Source organism: Pituophis catenifer, unplaced genomic scaffold (assembly GCF_029215685.1).
Source record: "Pituophis catenifer annectens isolate HBS135680 unplaced genomic scaffold, rPitCat1.0.hap2 SCAF_8, whole genome shotgun sequence".
In the NCBI taxonomy this organism is placed as follows: Eukaryota; Metazoa; Chordata; class Lepidosauria; order Squamata; family Colubridae; genus Pituophis; species Pituophis catenifer.
This window is the reverse complement of record NW_027256888.1, coordinates 25,005,145-25,029,296: the sequence shown is the minus strand read 5'-3', so window position 1 is coordinate 25,029,296 and position 24,152 is coordinate 25,005,145. Positions and strand designations below refer to the sequence as shown.

General features: G+C 38.5%; 1 protein-coding gene across 1 annotated transcript in view; it reads left to right on the top strand.

The window, feature by feature from the left end:
* The window catches only part of CC2D2A (coiled-coil and C2 domain containing 2A), a 270,839-nt gene that overhangs the window by 31,551 nt on the left and 215,136 nt on the right, over positions 1 to 24,152 (top strand). Inside the window, exon 6 of the mRNA XM_070948913.1 lies at positions 710 to 872. Within this exon, the coding sequence (XP_070805014.1) occupies positions 710 to 872 (163 nt within the window). The remainder of the gene's footprint in view (positions 1 to 709; positions 873 to 24,152) is intronic.

Sequence of the window (24,152 nt, the reverse complement as noted above, 5' to 3'; positions counted from 1 at the left end):
ATTTCTGTATTTTGACATCAACTCCCAGAATTCCCCAGCCAGCAAGATGATTGGTGCTAGGTGATAACTTCATGCTGGTGGGGAATTCTGGAAGTTAATATCCACTCATATTGAAGTTGCCAAGGTGGAAAAACACTTCTAGATTAATTTGCCAGCCTGGCCCCATATGAGGTAGAAATAATTATGGCTTACACACCAGTGAAACATAGGGTCTGTGTTCTCTTACTCAGGCATTATTTTCAGAGAATTTGTTTTATTTGTTTTATTACTGGGACTTCAATAGTCCCAGTAATAAAAGGGATTGGAAACTTTTTTTTTTTTATCTCAATCATTTTTACATATTTCAGCAATGCCCAGATAGGTATCCATGTCAAAAATAAAAAGAATTTGGATTGTGTATGTTGCTTGTAAATTACAGTTATGAGAAGCAAGTATGTATATTTGAGTTAGGTTGAAATATAAAATTTTAGGCTTAACAGCTTTGTTACAGTACCTCCTGAAATGGTAATAGTTACCAGAGGTTTGATATGGTACATATAGTTTTCTAGAGATAGTCCTCAAATATTTGGCTTCCGGATAAAGATGATTCTTTGATGCAAAAATGATTGGAAATAATTTTCTTTGCAAAAACTCCTATGATAGCAAACCTGTAAATCACAGTTATGCTGCAATTGAGTTCTGATTGAAAACATTTATATGGTAAATACAGGATGAAGTGGAACATCTTTTCCATGATAAAGGGAATGATGGCGTATTTGTTATAGAACAGACATGTCAAGATTTCTTAGAAATTAGACCTGCAGAATATGAAAGCTATTCTGGAAGGCTGCAGAAAGAGAAAGATACTTTATTTATTCCCAGTCTGTTAAGAGGTATGTTGGCTGGAATTATTTTGTAATTTTGTGTGATATAGGTTAATTTATCAGATATAGTTCTTTCTTTCTTTCTTTCTTTCTTTCTTTCTTTCTTTCTTTCTTTCTTTCTTTCTTTCTTTCTTTCTTCTCTCTCTCTCTCTCTCTCTCTCTCTCCCTCCCTCCCTCCCTCCCTCCCTCCCTCCCTCCCTCCCTCCCTCCCTCCAGTAGTGGCCAAAATTGTGGAAATCTTTTGGGAAAAGTGTATTTTCTAAAGCTACCTAATAACACCACTTTTATTTTGAGTATTACCATAAAATTATATATCAATGGGAAGATATGTAATCTTTCAACAATCAAGATTACATTCTTAATCAAGAATGTAATGCAATAACTTTTATGAAGGATTTGCTATTGGAATAGCAGTTACAGTATAAAGAAGAAAAGTGAAACACGTAGAAAAAATGAGATATACAAAAATTATCACCATAGAAAAAAATGAGACATACAAAAATTATCACGTCAGTTAATGCTTAGTTGGGTAATCTTTAGCATGAATTAGGGCCTTACAACGTCTTCCCATGGAGTGAACCAAGTCTTTTAGTTCTGCAGCTGTTATAATGTGAAACCAAGATTGAATGATTGCTTCTATTAACTGGTTTTATTGCTGGGTTGCTTCTGACTAACAAGTTTCTTTAGTCGGCTCCATAGATTTTCAATTGGATTAAGGTCTGGGCCATTCCAGTAGTAGAATATGATTATCTTGAAACTCCAAAAAAAAAAAAAAAGGTGTTATTAACCATCAAACCTAAAAAATAGGAGCTCTGGTGGCTCAGCAGACTAATTAACATCCACTTACATCTGCTGCCTGCAATTACTGCAAGTTCAAATCTCACCAGGCTCAAGGTTGACTCAGCCTTCCATCCTTTCTAAGGTAAGTAAAATGAGGACCCAGATTATGGGGGCAATAAACTGACTTTGTATAAATATACAAAAGTATGAAGGCTATTGCTTAACACATTGTAAGCCGCCCTGAGTCTCCGGAGAAGGGCGGCATATAAATCAAATTAAAAAACAAACAAACCTAAAAAATATACTTTTCCCAAAAGGTTTCCATAATTTTGACCACTACTGTATCTATCATCTATCTAATTTTTTTCATTATGACTATAGTTCAAGAGAAAAACCTTGGTTTTTAATACATTAATTCTGAAATGCCTTTTTGGTGGATAATTTCTCTAAGATTTTATCAAGTAACATCCATTTTCTAATAATAAAGGTGGGTGGGATTGCATGTTTGTGCCTTTGATTTAATTTTGATTCCTGGTAATTGCCTAGACACCTTTTCGTAATTTAATTTAATTTGTTTGTTTGTTTGTTTGTTTATTTGTTTGTTCAATTTATATGCTGCCCTCCTCCGAAGATTCAGGGCGGCTTACAATACACTTATAGCAATAGCCTTCATTGTTTTGTATATACCTGCTTATTAGGGCTTTTGGCCCCCTATAAGCGGTGTTTCTACAAAGTCAGTTTATTGCCCCCCAATCTGGGTCCTCAATTTACCTACCTCGGAAGGATGGAAGGCTGAGTCAACCTTGAGCCTGGTGAGATTTGAACTCCCACTAATTGCAGGCAGATGGCAGCTGAGTGCTACATAACAGCACTTAGTCCGCTGCACCACCAAGGCTCTTTCAATTTTCTTGAAAGATTATTTGGAAGTAGTTTGCCATTGTTGTTTCAGCTCTTAAAGAAGTTAAAGACTTGAAGATTAAAATTAGGAGGATAGGACAAGATAGATGTGGTTCTAAAAAAGAACACTCAAAATAGAGATGTGAATATGCAGGGAAAAATGAGAACTTAGGTAAAAATACAATTAAAAATAACAGTCTAAATTTGTAGCATTATCAAATAAAAATAACAAAGTTTTGTGAATGGGTAATAGCAAAGTTCTTGTAAATGATAAAGTGCTATGCTCAAAAGAAGTGGAATGGTAGATTTAAATTGAGACCAATGTTTTATAATGCAAAAGATAGATTAGAAATCTTTCTGTTTCTTTTTATTCATTAGCCTTTTTATGGAAGTTAAAATTTAATACTTTCTGTATGCATTTGAGGTAGTGAAGGACAAATCCTTCAATTATTTTTGTTTTACTGTAATGTTAATGCCTTCTTTTGTTTCTTCTGCATTCTGTTAATATTTTGTTCATATTTTATAGTATGGCTGTATCACTATTATCCTTTTCATCTTTTCTAGAACCTTCTCCATGATATCTTATGATTATATACTTTGTTGTCTATATGTACACTGAGAGCTTATGCACCTGAGACAAATTCCTTGTGTGTCCAATTGTCAGACCTGGAAGCCATCCTTCAGGCCTGCCACATTTACTGCTGTGGGAAATTGGGAGGGGGTATTGTATGGAGTATGGGTGATATATAGTCATAATAACATTCCTTTCTCAGAAAGTTAAGGCCATCTTGCCTCGCACCTGGAAGGCTGGATCTGGGTGGCATCTCCAGTTGGGGCAGTGCTATGATTGGATTATGTGATGGACTTGTGGGTGTTGGGCAGGGACTTGAACTTTTCTTTGGGTGGGGAAAACCTGGAAACTTTCAGATTTGGGTTTTCCCAGATGTGCCAATATGGCATCTCTAATAAAATGAAACTTTGAAGAATTTCTTTTTTAAAAATTTTTATTTAATTAAAAATAGACAAACAAAAACATACATACATACAATACACAAAATAAACAAACTATACATTTAAATCAAGTCTTGCAACCTGAGCCTTAAGAAAGAAGAAAGTTACTTCGGTATTCTATATTTCTCTCTCTATATATATCTACATCTTTCATTATATAACGATATTTTAAGATTATTTCTTGATTTTTGTTTCCTTAGTTGGTATTCCCTTTCTATCCTACTAATTATTTTTTATTTTGTTTTCCTTTTCTCTAGCTAGTCGTACCATCGTTGCCAAACCATTTGGTATTCTGTGTCTTCCTTTACTTGTATTTCTTTGGTAAGCCTGTCCATCTCTGCACATTCCATTACTTTTTGTATTATTATTTTTTTATTGGCTTTTATTGTAATATATAATAATACAATTCAACATTTTTCGGTTTCGTGGTGTTCATGCATATATATATATATATTGTTTACTTGGTATTACATCTTTACTTAGTAATAATTCAGAAAATACTAATACTCAATTCTTTTTTGATTATTATTAATTTGTCATTATACCCCCTCATACTTTACTTTTTGTTTCTTTCGCCCATCCACTTATACCACATTTCCCACACCGTGTAATATTCCATATTTTTTTTTTCATTTATCTCAAGAGTTAGCTTATTCATCTCGGTGCACTGTAGTATTTTTCTGATTACATGTTCTTCCGGTGGTAACTTTTTCTCTTTCCAGTGCTGAGCGTACGTTATTCTTGCCGCTGTTATTACATGTATAATTAGATACCTCTTTTTTTTTTTCATATACTTTTTTCAGGATTCCCAGGAGAAAGGTTTCTGGTTCTAGGTCAATGTTTTCTTCTATCATTTCCGAAATCCATTTCCGAATCATTCTCCGAAATTTTATCACTTTGGGCCATGTCCACCAACAATGGTAGAAGGTGCCTTGATGTTGGCCGCATTTCCAGCAATTTGGGCTCATGTTGGGCTCATGTTTGCCATCCTGGCAGGGGCTAGATGCCACCTGTATAGCATCTTGTATTGGTTTTCCTTGTATGCTGCTGCCCTAGTCATTTTAAGGTTACTGTTCCAGATTGTGTCCCATTCATTTAGATTGATGCCGTGTCCAAAGTTTTTGGCTCATGCTATCATTTGGTCTTTGACTACCTCTTCTGCCATATCATATTCAAGCAGGTAGTTGTATAATTTGGCCAGTAATTTATTATCGGTTCCCATCCATATCTTATCGAATCCATTAACACCTATTTCTATGCCGAATTCCTCCTTATCCTTTTTATATCTGGATTTTATTTGTGCGTATGGCCACCAATCGATAAAGATACCCTGTTCTTTTAGCTCTTCGTTTGTTTTGAGGTTCCCTCCCCCATCTAAGATCTCTTTATATTTAACCATTTTACCCATTTCCAGGGTGTTAGGGTATATCATGGCTTCCATTGTGGAGAGCCATCTCGGGACTTTTGTGTATTGTTTTCTTCTTATTTCTCCCCATGTCTGCATTAGCGTATCCCTTATTTTGTGCCTATGAAAATATGTGTAAGGATCGACTCTCCTTCCAACTTAAAAAAGTACGAACTCTTGAAACGTGGTTGTTCAAAAGGATTCTTTTATTAAGCAGAAGTGACAGCCATCCAGCTAAAGCACAATCTGAATGCCCTTAGGCAAAGCAATAGGATTAAAGTGGTAGAGACCCCTCCCTTTAAATCAGAATGCAGATTTTAGCCAATACACAAGTGTGAAGATGTTTTCTTTACTATTTCCTTTGAGAACCCGAACAAACATGCATTCCCACCACTACCCTTTAAAGTGAGACAACCCACATGGCTATCATAAAAATTCCTGCAGGTAAAGAGAATCTCAGGCTTCCTTGGCGCCAGGATATAGGTTGTAAAATATCTGCTGACACAGGCCATGGTAGTAAATCGAATCCAAGTCCCCCCTTCCTCCACTTGAATGGCAGTATCACTTTTAGGGATCTGACAATATGTTCTTGTCCTTTTTCCTATATCCCATAGGTAGGTGTGCCAGCTCTTCTGGAGATCATACCCTTCAAAAGTCAGAATTCTTTTATTTTCCAAGGTTGCCCATTCCCTCAACCACACCAAACTTGCTGCTTTATAGTATGTTTCCCATATTGGGAGTCCAAATCCGCCCCTATTCTTTTTATCTTGTAGTATTCTAATTGCAATCCTGGGTTTCTTCCCACCCCAAATAAATTTTCTGATGATAGTATTGAGTTCTAAGAAGAATTTTTTGTCTAATTTAACTGGTACAGTTTGGAACAGATACAGCAACTTAGGCAGGACACTCATCTTTATTGACGTGATCCTGCCTAAGAGTAATATCTGGAGTTTCCCCCATTTTTCTAGGTCCTGTTTGATGTTTTTAATCAGGGGACATAATTGTCTTCCTTTAAGGACGAACACCTTGCGGATAGCCACACTCCCAAGTATTTTACTTTCTTGACTATTTGTAGCCCCAGAGATTCTTCAAGGGCTTTCTTTTTGTCCTCAGCCATATTTTTAGTCAGCATTTTGGTTTTGGATTTGTTTAATTTAAATCCAGACACATCTCCATACTTTCCCAATTCTTCCAATATTTTTACCCCTGTTTCCAATGGCTCCTCCATGATTAGAGTTATGTCATCAGCAAACGCCTGGATCTTATACGTCACCTTCCTAATTGTCAGTCCTTTAATTTCGTTGTTTTTTCTAATCCTTCTTAATAGGACTTCTAAGGCTAATATAAACAAAAGTGGTGACAGAGGGCATCCTTGTCTTACTCCCTTTCTAATTTGAAAGGTTTTTGTCAATTGTCCATTCAGTAAGATATTTGCTCTTTGTTTTTCATAGATTGTGGTTATCGTGTTTTCAAAGTTTAATCCGAATTTCATCTTTTTAATTTGCTGAATTATGAACTTCCAGTTCGGGTTATCGAATGCCTTCTGGGCGTCTAAGAAGACCAATGCTATTTCCTTATTTGGATGTGCTTCATAATATTCAAGGACATCTATCACCACCCTCGTGTTGTTCCTTATCTGCCTTCCAGGAAGAAATCCGTTTTGATCACTATGTATCAAGTTATTTAGAATTTTCTTTAGTCTTCCTGCTATAACACTCATAAAAATCTTATAGTCTGGGTTTAGGAGGGAAATAGGCCTATAATTTTTTATCAGTTTTGAGTCCTCACCTTCTTTTTGTAAGAGTGTGATATATGCCTCCCTCCACGGTTCTGGAATCTTGGATCTTATCAAAGCCTCGTTGCAAATTTCCAACAGTTTTGGTAGGAGTATTTCCTCTAAATCTGGATTTTTGTACAATTCTCCTGGGAATCCATCTGGGCCTGGTGATTTATTGTTTTTAAGTTTGGATATTGCCATCTTTAATTTCGTCATTGTAATTTCCCTGTTGAGCATTTCTCTCTCGTCCTCCCCAATCAATGGAAGTTTTTCTTCCAGTAAATATTGATCAACTTTTTCCTTTAAGATTTCTTCCTCTTTGTATAAAGTAGCGTAATACTCTCGAGCAATCTCGAGCTTGTCTTCGTCTTTGTTCACAATATGTCCCTCTGAGTTTTCCAACTGGTAAATGGTCCCTTTCTCATTTTCTTTTTTTAGCCTATAAGACAGCCACCTGCCCGGTTTATTTGCATTTTCAAAATAGTATTGTTTGGTTCGTTTTATCTTACATGCCAATTCTTCCTGATCTAGGATATTTAGTCTGTGTCGTAAAATCATCCAATTTTCTTTGGCTGCCTCATCTCCTGGATTTTGCTGCACGTTCTTCTCTGCTTCTCCTAATCCTTCTAAAAGTTCCTTCTGCATCTTCCTTTTTTCTTTGCTTTTAGGTGATCCGTAAGATATTGCTAGACGTCTCAAGTACGCCTTCATCGTATCCCATATTATTACTCGGGCCATTGACTCCTTTTCATTTTCTTCAAAGAATGATTTTAATTCTCCCTTTACTTTCCCCATATTTTCCTTGTCCCTCAAAAATTGTATATTTAACCTCCATCTCTTGTTCCTTTCCCAAATGAATTATTCCATCTAATTTCTAACGGGTTGTGGTCTGCCCATACATTTGGTGTTATTTCTGCTGATTTAATTTCCATCCCCATATTCCTACTTTATTTATTTATTTATTTATTTATTTAATTTGTATACCGCCCTTCTCCCAGAAGGGACTCAGGGCGGTGAACAGCCAAAATTAAAAAACATACAAATGCAAAAGTTAAGATAATTAAAAGAATTAAATCATTGGCTACCCAAATTTAAAACCCCAAATCCATAAAATTTAAAATCCCAATTAAAAAACCATTTAGGCTAGGCCGGCTTGATGAAATAAAAACGTCTTCAGGGCTTTACGGAAGGTCCGGAGGTCCGGGATCAATCGTATTCCAGGAGGCAGCTCATTCCACAGGGCGGGTGCCCCCACAGAGAAGGCTCGCCCCCTGGGGGCCGCCAGCCGACATTGCCTGACCGACGGCACCCCGAGGAGGCCCTCTCTGTGAGAGCGTATTGGCCGGTGGGAGGTTATCGGTAGCAGCAGGCGGTCTCGCAAATACCCTGGCCCTAAGCCATGGAGCGCTTTAAAGATGAGAACCAACACCTTAAAGCGCACCCGGAAGACCACCGGGAGCCAATGCAGCTCGCGCAGGAGAGGTGTTACGTGGGAGCGCCACGTCGCTCCCATAATCACCCGCGCGGCCGCATTCTGCACCAGCTGGAGCCTCCGGGTGCTCCTCAGGGGGAGCCCCATGTAGAGAGCGTTACAGTAGTCCAGGCGTGACGTAACCAAGGCATGAGTGACTGTGCACAAGGAGTCCCGATCCAGAAAGGGGCGCAACTGGCGTATCAGGCACTTACCCACATCATGTCAATTCTTGACCACGATTTTTGGGGATTTGAATAGTAAGTATATTGTTTCTTATTTGGGTGCAGGGTTCGCCAGATGTCTACAAGATTTAGTTCGTCTACTACATCAAAGAAGGTTCTTGGTAAATTTTTTCTTTTTTTCTTTTTGTCTTTGCTACCTTTATGATCTTTATCTGGATCTACTACCCCATTAAAGTCTCCAATTATACAGAAGTTACTGTAATCCATTTTACTTATTTTCTCTCTTAATTTTTTGTAATATTCCCCCAGGTTTTTATTCGGGGCGTAAATGGCTATCAGTTATATTGGGAGATTGCCTCTCTTTATTTCCACTGCTAACATTCTACCCTTAGAGTCGGTGTATTTTAATTCTGCTATAATTCCTTTCTTGACATACAGCACCACACCCCTCTTTTTTTCCCCCGCTAGGGAGGTAAAGATTTTCCCGAATTTATTGTACTCTAGATATTTTCTGTCTTCTTTTTTGATATGGACCTCCTGGAGACATATTATGTCGACGTTTTGTTTGGCTAATTTTATGAAGAATTGTTTCTTCTTTTTATTGTCATTCAGACCATTAACATTGATTGATATTAACTTCCAATCCTCCATGTCCTATTTCCTTTGTGTTTAGTTTTTATTTGCACGTGTGATTCTTTGCAGTCTTTGCCTCTTCTTTGCCTCCTTGCTTTCCTTGTCTTCCATCTCCTTCTCCTCCGGGGTTCCTTCTTTAGATTTCCTTTGTTGGATAATTTCCTCTTCTTTTTTTTTTTTTTTTTTAATAAAAAAGTTTTTATTTTCTGATCAAACAAGTATACAATATAAACAATCATTCAAACTATCATCAGAAAAAAAGAAAAAAAAATCAATTTGGTAAACTCAATCTTCAACCCCTCCTCACCACCCCCCACCCCCGAATTCCCAGAACAAAAACGGGGCATAGATTTCACCAAACATTCGCTAAAATAAACTAGCTAACTGCAAGATTTAATAACTCCCAAGACCCCTTAACTCCCCTTTTACAATTTCATCAACCTCCCTTTTTATAGACTCAAAGTAGCATGTAATCCAATAACTCTAAGAATTTTAAAACCATTAACAAATATTAAACATTCAAACCTAAAAACATTTTTCCCCCTCCTACTTTTCTCAAAGTTCAGATATTTTGAAATCTCATAACAAAAAATAAACCTTAGATATTCACTAATTAAATTTCTACATTTTTATAATTAACCATTAGTACATTAACTAGAAAACCAAAAAAGATTAATCAACCATTAATACATCATATTTAAAAATCAATATTCAACTTTATACTTTTTCCCCCTCAGTAGTTATAACACCTAAAACATAATCATTTTAACCATGAGTAGAACAACTGCAAAACCAAAAGAAAAGGTTAATCTTCCATTCTTGCTTTCTTATTTTGAAATCTCATAACAAAAAATAAACCTTAGATATTCACTAATTAAATTTCTACATTTTTTAAGTTTCTAAATTTCCCCCTTCATTATTCCTCCCTCCAACTTTTAAAATTTGAAAGATGATCATCAACATAATTAACCATTAATACATAAACTAGAAAACCAAAAAGGATTAATCAACCATTAATACATCATATTTAAGAATCAATATTTAACTTTATACTTTTTCCCCCTCAGTAGTTATAACACCTAAAACATAATCATTTTTAACCATGAGTAGAACAACTACAAAGCCAAAAGAAAAGGTTAATCTTCCATTCTTGCTTTCTTTTTATATTTTTTCCAGTCTTTCTGCATCCCTCCTACTTCTATTTTGAGGAGGTTTTTCATTTTAATTTGAGGTTGATGTAACTGCAAAGATTGTCCCCTTTTTGAGAAAATTTCCTCTGATTTAGAGCCCCCAAATCGCCTCTTCATGCTTATATAAATCAGTTCATTCCTTCGTCTGTAAAACCAAAGTTTATCAAGAGTTTGTGAAAAAAAGTTCAGTTGTTTCTTTTCTATTAAATGTATGGATGCCACTGACAAATCTCCTTCATCTTCTGAAACTTCGAAAGTCTGGTCATTTACTACTTTTTTCCAAACCAAGTCATAATTTTGAAAGATTCTATCAATTTTTCCGAAAAGAGCAGAGAATAAGCTCGAAAATTCTTGAGAAAATTCTTCCACCCTCTCTGCTGCAATATCTCCTGAATTGTCATCATGCTCCGTAGTTGTTTTTGTTTCCTCAGTCATTTCTGTTGTTATCCCTTTAAGAATTGCTATTTGGTTACTTATAGCTGCAGTATGATTATTCATGGCTTCTTTTATAAATTCTGTAAGTTCTGCATCAAAATCCTTATAACTCTGTAAATCAGACAACTGTTTCGTTTCTGACACCTCCAAATAGCATCCAGCACTTTCAAGATCTCCTTTCTTAGAAGCCATTTTATTTCAAAGAAATTTTCTTTCTTCCCACAACCATAAAATCATAAAGTCAGAGCCATCCTTTTGAGCAGCTTTCAGCAATACCAAACAAAATAATCTTTTCCCAAACAGCTCTTCAAAATCTATTCCAGCAACTTAAAGCCAGTCTCTGAGCACGAGTCTATTAGCAAAGACTTTTTCTAACTTTCACTTTTAAAATCGCAACAAAGAAACGCCATCTTAACTTCCAGCTCAGAAAATCCAATTAGAAACATTGTATCCCCGGAGTTAAGTATTATACTTGCAAAAAGCTTGTCCTCCTGCTTCTGTTCCACCTGCTTTTTTGAAATCATTTAATCTTCTGTTTGACAGCAGAAATTGGACGCAACGCCTAGCTCTGTAAAAAAAAACAGAGTCCCCCCGGATCCGGAGCTTCAGTGGGCTGAACGGGGAGCTCTCACCCTCCTAACCCCTGGAATTAATCCAGGGGTTTTTGGGGAGCTCTACCCTCACCCACCTGCTCTCCTCCCCTTCTTTTCCCGAAGGGGAGATTTTCAAGCCATTTGACAGCTGATTAACGCTGTCAGAACGGCTCAACGGAATCACGGGGGCGGCGGTCTAAAAAGACCGTCAATGGCGCTGCGGAGCCAACCCGGAAGTCAATAATTTCCTCTTCTTGTGTTGTTGCTTCTAATTCCTCTTTGCTACTTTGGTCTTCCTCTGTCCCTCTCAACTGATCTAAGAAGTCTTGGGCTGTTACGAGACTGTCTATTTTGATTTTTTTTTCCTGCCAAGTGATCAGCATGCCTTCCGGCAATATCCATCTAAAAAGGATGTTTCTCTTGTTCAATTGGATGGCCAGAAATCTATAGTTTCTTCTTGATTCCCTCACTCTCCTTGGGACTTGTTTTAATACTATCACCTCCTTTCCTTTGTACATCACCGGTTCTTCTCTTATCTTACTGTAAAAGATGTCTTTGACTTTTTTCCGTGCAAATCTAATATGCACTTCTCTGGGCAGTTTATTTCTTCTGGCGTAATTGGTCTGCACTCTATATACTTCATCCAATTCTTTTATTATATCTTGTTCGTCTTGTTGCAGTACCTCAGCTATTAATTCAGCCATCACCTGACCCAGGTGTTCCTCCTTATCTTCAACAATATTCTGGAAACGTAAATAGAAGGAGGCTCTATCCATCTCTAATTGGGTGATTGAATCCTCCAGTTCCCTGTTCTGTGCCATCAACTTCTGTCTATCATGTCTAAATTTCTTTCATTTTGCTCGATTTTAGTTTCCATCTTTTTTATTTTTTGTTTGTTGACATGTATTGACTCTTGTATTTCGTTCATTTTTTGATCGATGACTCTAATATCTGTCTTCAGCTCTATATGATTTCTTGACATCTTCTCTTGCATCATGAGCATGGTATCCTGGATCGCTGTCAACGTTGATTGCATCGCTTGCATGGTGGGTATCATGGCTGATTTTTCTGTTTTCGACAGTCCTTCAGTCAACCTCTGTATTGCTGGTGATGTCATTGTTGTCGTGGGGTTGGAGGTTGTTTTCTTTCCTGTTTTAAGCACTATGGATGAGAGACTTGTCATCTCCTTCAAAACCCTTTTCTGGTCTCTCACAATCTTTTCAATGTTTCTCCAAATTATCATCCACTAATTGTTTTTTCTTTTTGTGTTGATGGAGATACTAAATATCTTTTATTTTATATTATCAATCTTTAATCCCTCCCAAACCTAAGGTTTAGTTGATTCACAGCTGGTTCAATTTGTTCTGTTTTCTTCAGAGGTACTTAAATCTATTTTCCAGATTTATGTTGTTTGTCCAGTTATCCAATTATTATTGATTAATTAATTAATACTCTATTAGCAGATTTATATCACAATTTATGGATCCTAACTATTATATATATCCCACAGTCAATATAATATAGCAAATTAATAGAATAAGAAAGGAGATATTACTATTTATCACTAAATCTATAAAATCTATACGGTTATTCAAATATATAGTTATGTATAATAAATACTGTATATATAAATAATTAATACTCTATTGTTACTTAGTATCACAGTTTTGGATATTAGTTATTAATAATAGTACGCAATCAAGTTAATAAAAGAAATTTGATTAAGAAGTGAGAAGTATCACTATATAGAACTAATCTTATAAACATCTGTATAATTATTCAAATTATTCAAATGTATACGTAAATATGCAGATATAAATATGAGTTATAAAGATTATTAATTTAAATAAGTATCAAAATGTCAGTATCTTAAAGTATGGAAAAGTATTTAAATTCAGTCAGATTCCAAAAAGATATATTACTTCCTGTAAGGATTGGTAGTTCTTATCCTGTTATTAGTTCGTTATAGTTTTTGGAGATTAATTTCCAGCACTTTTGGAGTCTTCTAATTTTAATTCCAAGGGCTGTTTAGTTAATCTTTCCCCAGTACTCTTTCCTCCGTCTCTGTACGCTCAGCGGTCTTGTTCGTTCTAAATAATGGCTGCGCTTCCGGTCTCCCGCTTCTCTTCTATCAGCCTGATCTTCGTACAGACCACCAAAGAGTCCTCGATTTCCCAATAAAGATATTACCTCCGGTCCTCTAATAATGCCGCCTCTCCGCTTCACCAATCTCCTTTTTGCTTTTTCTCGCCGGCCTGTCCGCGATCACACACTGATCCGATCTGCTCCTTCACTTGCAATCGCCGCTCGTTCCTTTCTGCAGGTCCTTTTCGTTCGACCCAGCCAGCAGCGATTCTGCTGATTCCAATCGCACAATGTTCAGGGAAAGGTAGATATAAGCTCTCTTCTGACACCAGCTTCACTGAAATACCTTGCTTCCCGTCTTTTGTTGGCTATCGTGGCTTCGGATCCGCCATTAGAAGGCAGACTCACCCGCGCTGGTTTGACAGTGACGTTCGGTCTGGCAGAGAGTGCTTGCTTCCCACTTCTCTGCTTGCCAAATTCCCACTATTGTCCACGAAGCACTCCAAGCTTCCACGCCTCGAAGGGCCCCCAAAACGCAGTGAACAAATAGCATTGGAGGGCAGCGTTCGCTCTCACAACGCCATGACACCTCGAATCGCCAACCGGAAGTCTACTTTTTGTATTATTTTATCCTCCAATGGTGTATCTTCTAATTTCCACATTTGCGCAAATGTGATTCTTGCTGCTGTCAGGATATGAATTATCAAATATTGTATTTCTTTTTCATAGTGATTTGTTAATATTCCTAATAGGTATGTTTCTGGTTTCAATGGCACTCTCTGGGTAGTAATTGCTTCTAATTGTTTTTGGATCATTTTTCAAAATGTTTTTGCCTTTTGACACGACCACCACATGTGGTAGTATGTCCCTTTGTGTGATCTGCATTTCCAACAGTCCTGTGTGGTGTTAGGGAACATTTTTGCCAAGCGTGCGGGAGGGAGGTGCCACCTGTAGAACATTTTGTAAATATTTTTCTTATAGGGTACAGATATTGTTAGTTTGGGATTTACTTTCCATATTTTTTCCCATTTATCAAGTTCAATATTATATCTGAAATTTTTCACCCATGTACAGGTGAAACTCGAAAAATTAGAATATTGTGCAAAAGTTCATTTATTTCAGTAATACAACTTAAAAGGTGAAACTAATATATGAGATAGACTCATTACATGCAAAGCGAGATAGTTCAAGCCTTGATTTGTCATACTTTTGATGATTATGGCTTACAGCTCATGAAAACCCCAAATTCACAATCTCAGAAAATTAGAATATTGTGAAAAGGTTCAATATTCTAGGCTCAAAGTGTCCCACTCTAATCAGCTAATTAAGCCATAACACCTGCAAAGGGTTCCTGAGCCTTTAAATAGTCTCTCAGTCTGGTTCAGTAGGAATCACAATCATGGGAAAGACTGCTGACCTGACAGTTGTGCAGAAAACAATCATTGACACCCTCCATAAGGAGGGAAAGCCTCAAAAGGTAATTGCAAAAGAAGTTGGATGTTCCCAAAGTGCTGTATCAAAGCACATTAATAGAAAGTTATGTGGAAGGGAAAAGTGTGGAAGAAAAAGGTGCACTAGCAGCAGGAATGACCGCAGCCTGGAGAAGACTGTCAGGAAAAGGCCATTCAAAAGTGTTGGGGACTTTCACAAGGAGTGGACAGAGGCTGGAGTCAGTGCATCAAGAGCCACCACACACAGACGGATCCTGGACATGGGCTTCAAATATCGTATTCTTCTTCAAGCCGCTCCTGAACAACAAACAACATCAGAAGTGTCTTACCTGGGCTAAAGAAAAAAAGAACTGGTCTGTTGCTCAGTGGTCCAAAGTCCTCTTTTCTGATGAGAGCAACTTTTGCATCTCATTTGGAAACCAAGGACCCAGAGTCTGGAGGAAGAATGGAGAGGCACACACTGCAAGTCCAGTGTGAAGTTTTCACAGTCTGTGTTGATTTGGGGAGCCATGTCATCTGCTGGTATTGGTCCACTGTGCTTCATTAAGTCCAGGGTCAACGCAGCCATCTACTAGGAGATTTTGGAGCACTTCATGCTTCCTTCCGCAGACGAGCTTTATGGGGATTCTGACTTCATTTTCCAGCAGGACTTAGCACCTGCCCACACTGCCAAAAGTACCAAAACCTGGTTCAATGACCATGGGATTACTGTACTTGATTGGCCAGCAAACTCGCCTGACCTGAACCCCATAGAGAATCTATGGGGCATTGCCAAGAGAAAGATGAGAGACAGGAGACTGAAAAATGCAGAAGAGCTGAAGGCCGCTATTGAAGCATCCTGGTCTTCCATAACACCTCAGCAGTGCCACAGGCCGATAGCATCCATGCCATGCCGCATTGAGGCAGTAATTGATGCATATGCATGCTTATACTTTTCAGAGGTACGGTAATCGTTTTCTATATCTACAATCACATTGTAGTCCCCTATAATACATATATGTTCATAGTATAAATCTTTAATTATGTTATGTATTTTTTAAAAATATTCTTTTTGATTTCTGTTCGGTGTGTAAATTGATATTAGTAATATATTTTTGGTTTCCATCTTAATATCGATCATCAGGATCCTGCCTTCTCCGTCTGTATAATTTCGTTTTGCTTGTATATGATTTTTGACATATACTGCGATTCCTCTTTTTTTTTGTTCTGTTATTGAAGTGACTAGTGTTCCTAATCTTCTATTTTCTAATAACTTTTGGTGTTGCCTTTTGATATGCACTTCTTGTAGATTTATGAGATTCATGTTTAATTTTTGTAATTTTTTAAATGTGTGTGATCTTTTAGTTGGTAGATTTAGTCTTTATGTTATTGAGATTAACCTTAATTTCTTTTTTTTTTTAAACTAACTTTTTTTTTTATTGAAAAAGTTTTCAAATACAAATTCCCCCCCCTTTTTTCCCCCCCCTCCCCCTCCCCCTCCCTAACCCCCCCTCCCCACCCATCCCCCCCTGTGACTTCTTCGTAACAAAAAAACCCCCTAATTCATAACAGATTACTTACTCCCTCCTCAAAATACTGACCTTTACTTACTAAAAATATTATAAATATTATAACATCCCCCTTTATCCATACATTTCAGAAAAGAAGAAGAAAAAACATTATACTATAACTATTATAAAATAACTTCTAATTTAGCATAATAGTGTTTTATATCTATATATTATTACAACAATTCAAAACCACCTTCCACTTTAAAACTATACGATAAGTCCTACTTTAATATTTAATCTTCTATATATATTACTATAACATTTCAAAGCGGCCTCCCCATAAAATCTAATTTAACATTTATTCCACTCTATCCATTTCCTCCACTCCCCTAAATGTATCACTTAAAAATCCCTTTTCTTAAACTAATCAGTCTGTAGCTAGCTTATTCACCCACTGTCCTGCAAATTTACCATACACAACAATTCTTAATATCTTTAATTCACTGCCCACACTACTTAAAAATATATATATATATATTCCATTATATCTAAATAAAAAAAAAGAAAAGACAATAACTTTAAATTTATAGTCCATATAATATCTTCTTTGAGGTCTTTCCACTGGATTGTTAAAACCAACATCCATAATAGGGTAACATAGCTTGCTGATGCAACAGTTTATTCAAGATCTTCAATCATATCTGCCCCCATCAGTAGTAAATATCTTCTTATATGTATAAAAGTAAAAACAACCACCCGAGTGACATTATAATTATATTCCATATAATAATAATTGTGGGTTTCATCAGGATTATTGATTTCCATCATCGTAGTGGGTAACAACCGGATCTTCTGCATGCCCCAGCATGATTCTCTTGCCTTATGATTCAAGATAATTATAATATATTTATCAACACAAAAAGAAATTTCAAAGTGGATAATTCAAATCCATCAGTTTGAGGCTCTTTCCACGTCCCAAAATTACGGCAATGCAGAGATCTGCCACTATCCTCAGGATGATATTGACCAATATGTCGCCTCCTCTATGTTTTCACATAATCATTCATATTTTAAAGTCACTGGCTTCACTGTTGCTTGAGTTAGAAATTTCTATTTTTATACAACCTATTTCTTTTTTTTTGTTTTCTTTTTGTGGGTTTGACTTCCATCCTGGTTTCCTTTCTACAGCTTGTGTGTCAACTGGTCGGTTTTCATTCTGGTTTGTAGATTGGTCTTGTTGATTTTGTTTTTGTGTCTCATGTTTCTTTTTTATCCCTTGTATATCCCCTAATTGGTTTCCATGCTTGTCCTTGCCTTGATAAGTCATCACATTAAAATCAGATGGCACTTCTCTCAAATTTGTAGATAATCCAGCTGGGATGTCCGATAAATCCAAAGGCAATTTATCTGGTACAGTCTCTGTAATTCGATATTTTCCCTTTATTTCCAGCTCCTTCTGCTTATCCTGTATTATACCTGAAGATGTTAAATTCATGTTCAACCTATTTTGATAAAATTCTTCCGCTCTTTCAATAGTATTTAACTGATATCTTTCTCCTTGATGTCTCAGTATAATACCAACTGGGGCGTTCCACCTATATGGGATATTTCTCTTTTTTAACTCAGACACCAGAAAACCAAATTTCTTCCTTTCTGTTAATATCTTATGTGGGAGTTCCTTGTAGATCCATATCTTTCTTCCATACAATTGCAAATTAGAATTGAAGGAATTTTGCACAATATTATTCCTAATTTCCTTGTCCGTAAAATAAATCACCACATCTCTAGGCAGTTGCCTTTGTTTAGCAATCCAGGAATTTATTCTGAAAACTCTGTCAATCCTACAAAACACTTCCTCAGGTTGAACCTTTAAAATCCCAGCTAGAATTTCAGAAGATATTTTCCTTAAATCATCTCTATTATTTTCCTGCAAACCTCTCAGTCTTATCGCATATTCTGTAAAATTATATTGTACCATTAGAACCTCTTTTTCAATCCTCTGTTGCAGATTTTCTACATTACCAGACTTTTGGTCAGCATCCATTTTAGGTTTTTCTTCTGAGCTATTATCCTGAGTGTTTATCAAATCATTTTCAATTTTTTGAATTCTATTGTCCAATTTATCTTGAATTTCATCCATTTTAGACTCTAGTAAATTAGTATTTGTATCCAACTGTATCATAAATTCTGAAAAACCATTAACCACTTTTAAAATTTTTCGCTCCAAAAAATCAAACTTAGATTTTACCAATTCTTTAATTTCCTGCTTAAATTTTTCAAGATGCTGATTCACAATCTCATCCCTTCTTTTAATCTCCTCTAGGAGAAATTCTATTATATTAAAATCAGGTTTCTGAGACTGAAGAGTTAAAACTTGTTCCTTTAAATTGTTGGTGGGGGAATCCCCCCCCTACTTGTTTATCTGACTTTGTAAGTCTCAGTGCCATGTTTCCGCCCAGGCAGGCTTTGTTAAAAAGAAAAAAAAAAAAACAAGAAAAAAGACTTCTTTCCAATCAACAACAATATCAAGTCTCCAGGAAAAAAAAGAAAGAAAAACACAGGAGCGAAGTTTTGTCTACAAATGTAGCCAGTGGTATTTATTCCGCTACATTGTAATAATAGAAAACGGAAGGACTTTTCCTTTCTGCCTCTTCTCCAGCTGCTGCAAGCGCCATTTTAAAAGGCTTTTTCCCCCCCTTTCCTTTCCTCTTTTCTCTTAAGTAATTTTTTTTAAAAGATAAGTAAAATACTTGCGGTTCAGTATTACAGATCCAGCTCACATTTTCTTTGAGTAATCTGTTAGATTCACAGGCTTGCTCTTGACGCCTGGCTCTGCATTAGCAGAGGTCTCCCAAAGCCCGGAGCAACGGCTGGGGATATGGGGCATCTCATCCGCTCCATCCCAAAAGAAAAAGAAAAACTTTTGGGACTCTGCAGAGAGTTCTACCCACCCCTGCCGGCTCTATCTCCGTTTCCTCATGGAAGCGGAGTTTTTTCGAGCCGCCGTTCCGTTGTGAAGGCGGCTCTGACAGGCAGTGGAAGCTGACGATCCCAAAGGAACGTCTGGCGGCGGCCAGCAGCAAACAGGAAGTCGAGATTAACCTTAATTTCTTGTCCCATTCTTCTTTACTTATCTGTTTGTTATCCTGAGTCTTCTTGTGTTCCTTGTTATCATTTGTGTTTTCCCCCTTGCTCCTTCTCTTTCCATCTTCTCCCTTTCAGTTCATCTGTCTGATTTGATATTAATTTTTTACCTGTCTTGGTTGTTATTGATGAGCCTGTTGTTGTCATCTTTATTTTTTGTTTTACGATTTCCCAAATTCTCATACACTGTATTTCTTATAGGTTCAATGTATTTTTATTTCTGTATTAATATTTAGATTAGGTTTATTCAATATGTATAATTGAGGAAAGGAATCAGTATGTGGGATCTCTTATCTGTTTTCTTACTTTTCTGTTGTATGGTCACTAGTTTGTGTATTTCTAATAATTTCACCTAAAAATATTGTTATATAAGGGTTAGGTAAATCAGTTGAGGAGTAGGGAGAAAGTACAATAGTTCAGCAATTCATTACTCTATTCTTATTCCTATTTACTATAATATTTATATATCAGGTAGAAAGATTAATAAATCACACTTTTTTTCTAAATGATTAATTATCAATGATTTTTGTATACAGTCTTATTTTAAGATTATTTAAATTTACTATAAAAATTACTATAGCTAGGCAATATCTATATAAGAAATGTATCTAATTATAATCAAATCAATTTCAATTAATTGATATATCTCTATAGGAGTCTATCAAATTACTCACAGAAAAGGGGAAAAGGTAGGAAAAGATAATACCAGTCAATATAGTTAATATGCAATATAATAGTTCTAGTTGTTAGACAATATCAATACCTAAATTCTATAATTAAATATCTAAAAAGATATGGCACTTATTACTAGTGTTGTATTAATCGTTCAATATTTAAGATTATTTATGAATATATATAATTTATAATAATTCTTATTTATTTATGTTAATTACTTCAAATTAATCAAAGTTGAGTAAAATCTAAATTTAAATATATAAAGTAAAGGAAAATAATTAATTACATAATAAAATAATTAATTACATATATTATTAAGTATATAATAAATTACGTTTATCCACTATATCACGTTTAAACAGTTGGATTTTATTTCCGTGATCTTCCTTCTTCAGTCCGACTTCTATTACTCCAGTTTTTTTTAAAAGAAACTTGCTTTAAATAAGTCAATATCCTCCGATTCTTCAATAGAAAAAAAGCTCTCGTTTGTATCCTTTTTCAGAGTGTATCCTTCTGGCCTCTAGTTACAATGTCTTGTATCTGTGGTTCACCTTGCCGCCATCTCTATTTGAAAAGCGAAAGCCTCTCTTCTTCAAGTCTTTTATCCGCCATTCATTAAGGTTTTCACTGCATGCTTATCTCTCAGTCCGCGGTTTTTTCCTGAATCTCGCTTTCCCCGTTGTCTCTCAGCACGATCACAGTTCTAATTTTACAGACTTTCCTCTTCGAAGCCAATTTATTTTATGATTTTGTAATCCACCACCTTTTCGCAATGTTTCTTCGCTTTTGCTCGCCTCCGCCGCCTGTCAAATTTGCGCTGCCACTGTCAGCTTTGAGTTTCCGTTCCAGTTTCTTTTCCCTCACTGCTTATCTGGCAGTAAAGCTGCCAGTTTTTGGAGTCTCACTATCACCTGCTTCTTTTCGTTTCTTTGTAGTTATACCTTTCTTATTCTTGTTATTTATTTTAATTCTTACTGATGTCTTCTTTATTTGATCTTTGCTTCCACACTAATCAGTTGTCAACGCTCAGACCAGCCAAGATGGCTGGGTTTTCCCGGTTGGATTTAGGAGGATTCCTCTGAACCTTCGGGGTGATTGCTGTCCCTCCGAGGTTCTTGAGATTTCGTCTTTTGTCTATCGACCACTCCATGGTCAATAGTGTCAGACGGTTGCTATGGGAGCTGCCTGAGTGAGCGGCAGGGACTTTCGAATGCCTAGCAGCGGGCTGGATCAGTGGTGAAGGGCGCCTGGCTGAGACATGTGCAGCCGGCGTCCAGCGATCCGGGCTCAGCTGGAGGAAGCCCAGGTCAAGTGGAGGGAGAATTCCAATTCTGCAGCTCGCCCCAGGGATTCGCGGGACACCCACCAATGGCCACTGCCAATTGAGGAGCAGTGTGGCACCTGCCAGCCCTGGGTGAGTTGAGTCTGTTCAATCCCCTGAGGTTTACCCATGGCCGGAACCTGGGAATCATCCCATGGGACCCAGCGGAGTGAGCCATGGTCGCCCTTACTGACAACAGCTGCCGGGGCCGATGCAGCCTGGAAGGAGCTACGAAGCCGGCTGCAGCTGGCTCGGCTTGGCTCGGTCTACTGTGGGCCTTCGTTCCCCAGCCGTTGCAGCCACTGGGTCCTGTGCAGCCTGGGGGGAGCTGTGACACAGGCTGTGTCTGACTTGGCCACCATGGGCCTTCCCACTACAGCTGCCAGATCCAACCCAGCCTCCCTACTTGCAGGCTGCTCCCCCCACAATCCAAGAAAGCCCGTGGCCGAGGCGTTGGTTTGGCTGGTGCTATCCCCTGCAGCCAGGAGAAGCTTGCGCTGTGACCATGAGGCGAGCTGGCAGAGGCCACAAGAGCCCCAACTGGCTGAGCTCACACGAAACAGATCCCAGGGAGCGGGAAGTCAAAGGTGGGGCTTTTCCCCCTGCACCTGCCGCTCTTTCCCACCAGCTGGCTGCATTGCCATGAGTCAGGCGCTAGCCTCCAGAACACCAGCTCTGTAGACCCCTGCAGAGTGAAGCAGAGGAAGCGCTAGAGGAATCCATCAGAGAAGACCCCCTCAAAAGACGCCTGCTGGGTCGGTGACCCCTCATTGAAGTACAGGGAGAGGTGTTGAAGGGAAATCCCCTCTGGCCAACCCAGTTACCTGACAGGCCTGCAGAGCTGCCTGAAACCCCTGTAGGTGGACCCAGACCGGAGGCTCCTGATCCAAGCCGATGCCAGAGGAAACTCCACCCCAGCAGGGGTTGGATCCAGATAGGAGGGACCCCTTCTCAACCGGGCCCTAGCCTCTTACCTCGTTCCCTCCACCTGCACAGGAGTGCATGGAGAGCCAGTGAAAGAGGCTCAGCCAACGGCCCACCAACAAGCCCGCCCCAGAGGAGCAGTCACGGCCTCCACATGACACTGAGGAATGACTGGAAAATCCCTCCTGCAGTTCCACACCAGAAGCAAAACTTCCCAACTCGACCATGCAAGGCCGAAAATTGCGTAAGAGGACAGAAAGAGGGAAGCCCCCTGAAAAAAGGGAAATTGCCAAGCAGCTATAGAGGTTCTACTCCCTCCTACAGAAGTTGAGGGAACTCTAGCCGAAGAAAACCTACCAACCCTAGTCAAGGGAAGCAAAGGGGAGGACGACCCAATGATAAGTTAAGCCATCCATCCCTTTACTGTCAAAACCCTGATAGTAGTGCTGGAGACAGGGGCCCAAGGAGAAGTAGAAGCAGTCATAGACACCGGCTGCACCAGATGCCTAATCAGCCTCCCCAAAGTCATACATTAGGCATATGTATGAGGCCCCTAGCACAACCCATCTGCCTTGAGCAGGTTGATGGCACACTAATTGGTGGAGCCCCTGCCAAATCAGTCACAGAACTGATCAGATTAGAAATGGGCTGGCATCGAGAACTCATTTGATTCGTCATAGCCCCAAAAATGACTGAGTCAATCATACTGGGGCTTGCCTGGCTAGACAAATAGGGACCAACCATCACTTGGGAGGATGGCTACAGGAAGTTAAATACAGGCATCGGACCGCTGCCTCCCATAAAGCCAGACCCAGGCCAAGTCTCCTAAACCACGCTAGTAATAACAAGCCGCAGGCCGCAGCCCCTGCAATCACCTGGCTGCCCGCAAGTGCCAAGAGAATACCGAGATCTAGCGGGTATCTTTAGCGAAGAAGATTGCAACTTCCTCCACCCCCAACACCCGACCGATTGTGCAATCGAATTCATGCCGGGAGACAAGCTGCCCAAACCAAAGATGTGCTCCATGGCTCCCAAGGTAATGGAGGAGCTAAGAAAGTACACAGATGCCAATTTAGCAAAAGTCCAGGGTGGCTGCCCCAGTACTGTTTAAAGAAAAAAAAGATGAGATGAAGCTTTGCATGGATTTTCATGGGATTAATGCTGTGTGCATGGAAAACACCTACCCCTCCCACTCATGAAGGACATGCTAAGCCACTTAGCCAAGGGGAAGGTGTTCACCAAACTGGACATGAGGGAGGCCTATTACTGTATCGGAATCATCTCCACCCCAGACCACCCCAATGATGCCCTTTGTTCTGTCCCTGTCTCACATACGCACACAAACAGACAGCCGGGGGTTAAATAAACTGGCAGACAACCAATTCTTCCGATAAGACGCTTGGCAGCAACCCAGTAGCTGCTTGCCAAGAACTTTTACTCAATAAACAAAATACACACAATCAAGGTTTGTCCAGTTCGTAAAATAAATCCAAGGCCGATAATGTTGTTTCCAAAGATGCAATGTGACTCGATAGTAGTTAGTTTTGCCAGTCACAGAGTCTGAATGGCCACCTCGCCCCCTTTTATACCTTGTGGGGTGTGGTCCAGTGACTCAGCCTAATCTTGGGCACGCCTTTTCTTCTGTTGCGCGCGCTTATCTCTGCGACGCTGCTGAGGATCCAGCCAAGACTCATTACCCTCATCACTGTCCACCTGTGGCTGCGTGGATGTGCTTAGCCCCGGCCCTATCTCTTACCCTTCTGCGGACACCGAAGGCATTGCCAAAGAGGAGGGTCCTGGAGAGGGAGGCCTTGCCAACTCC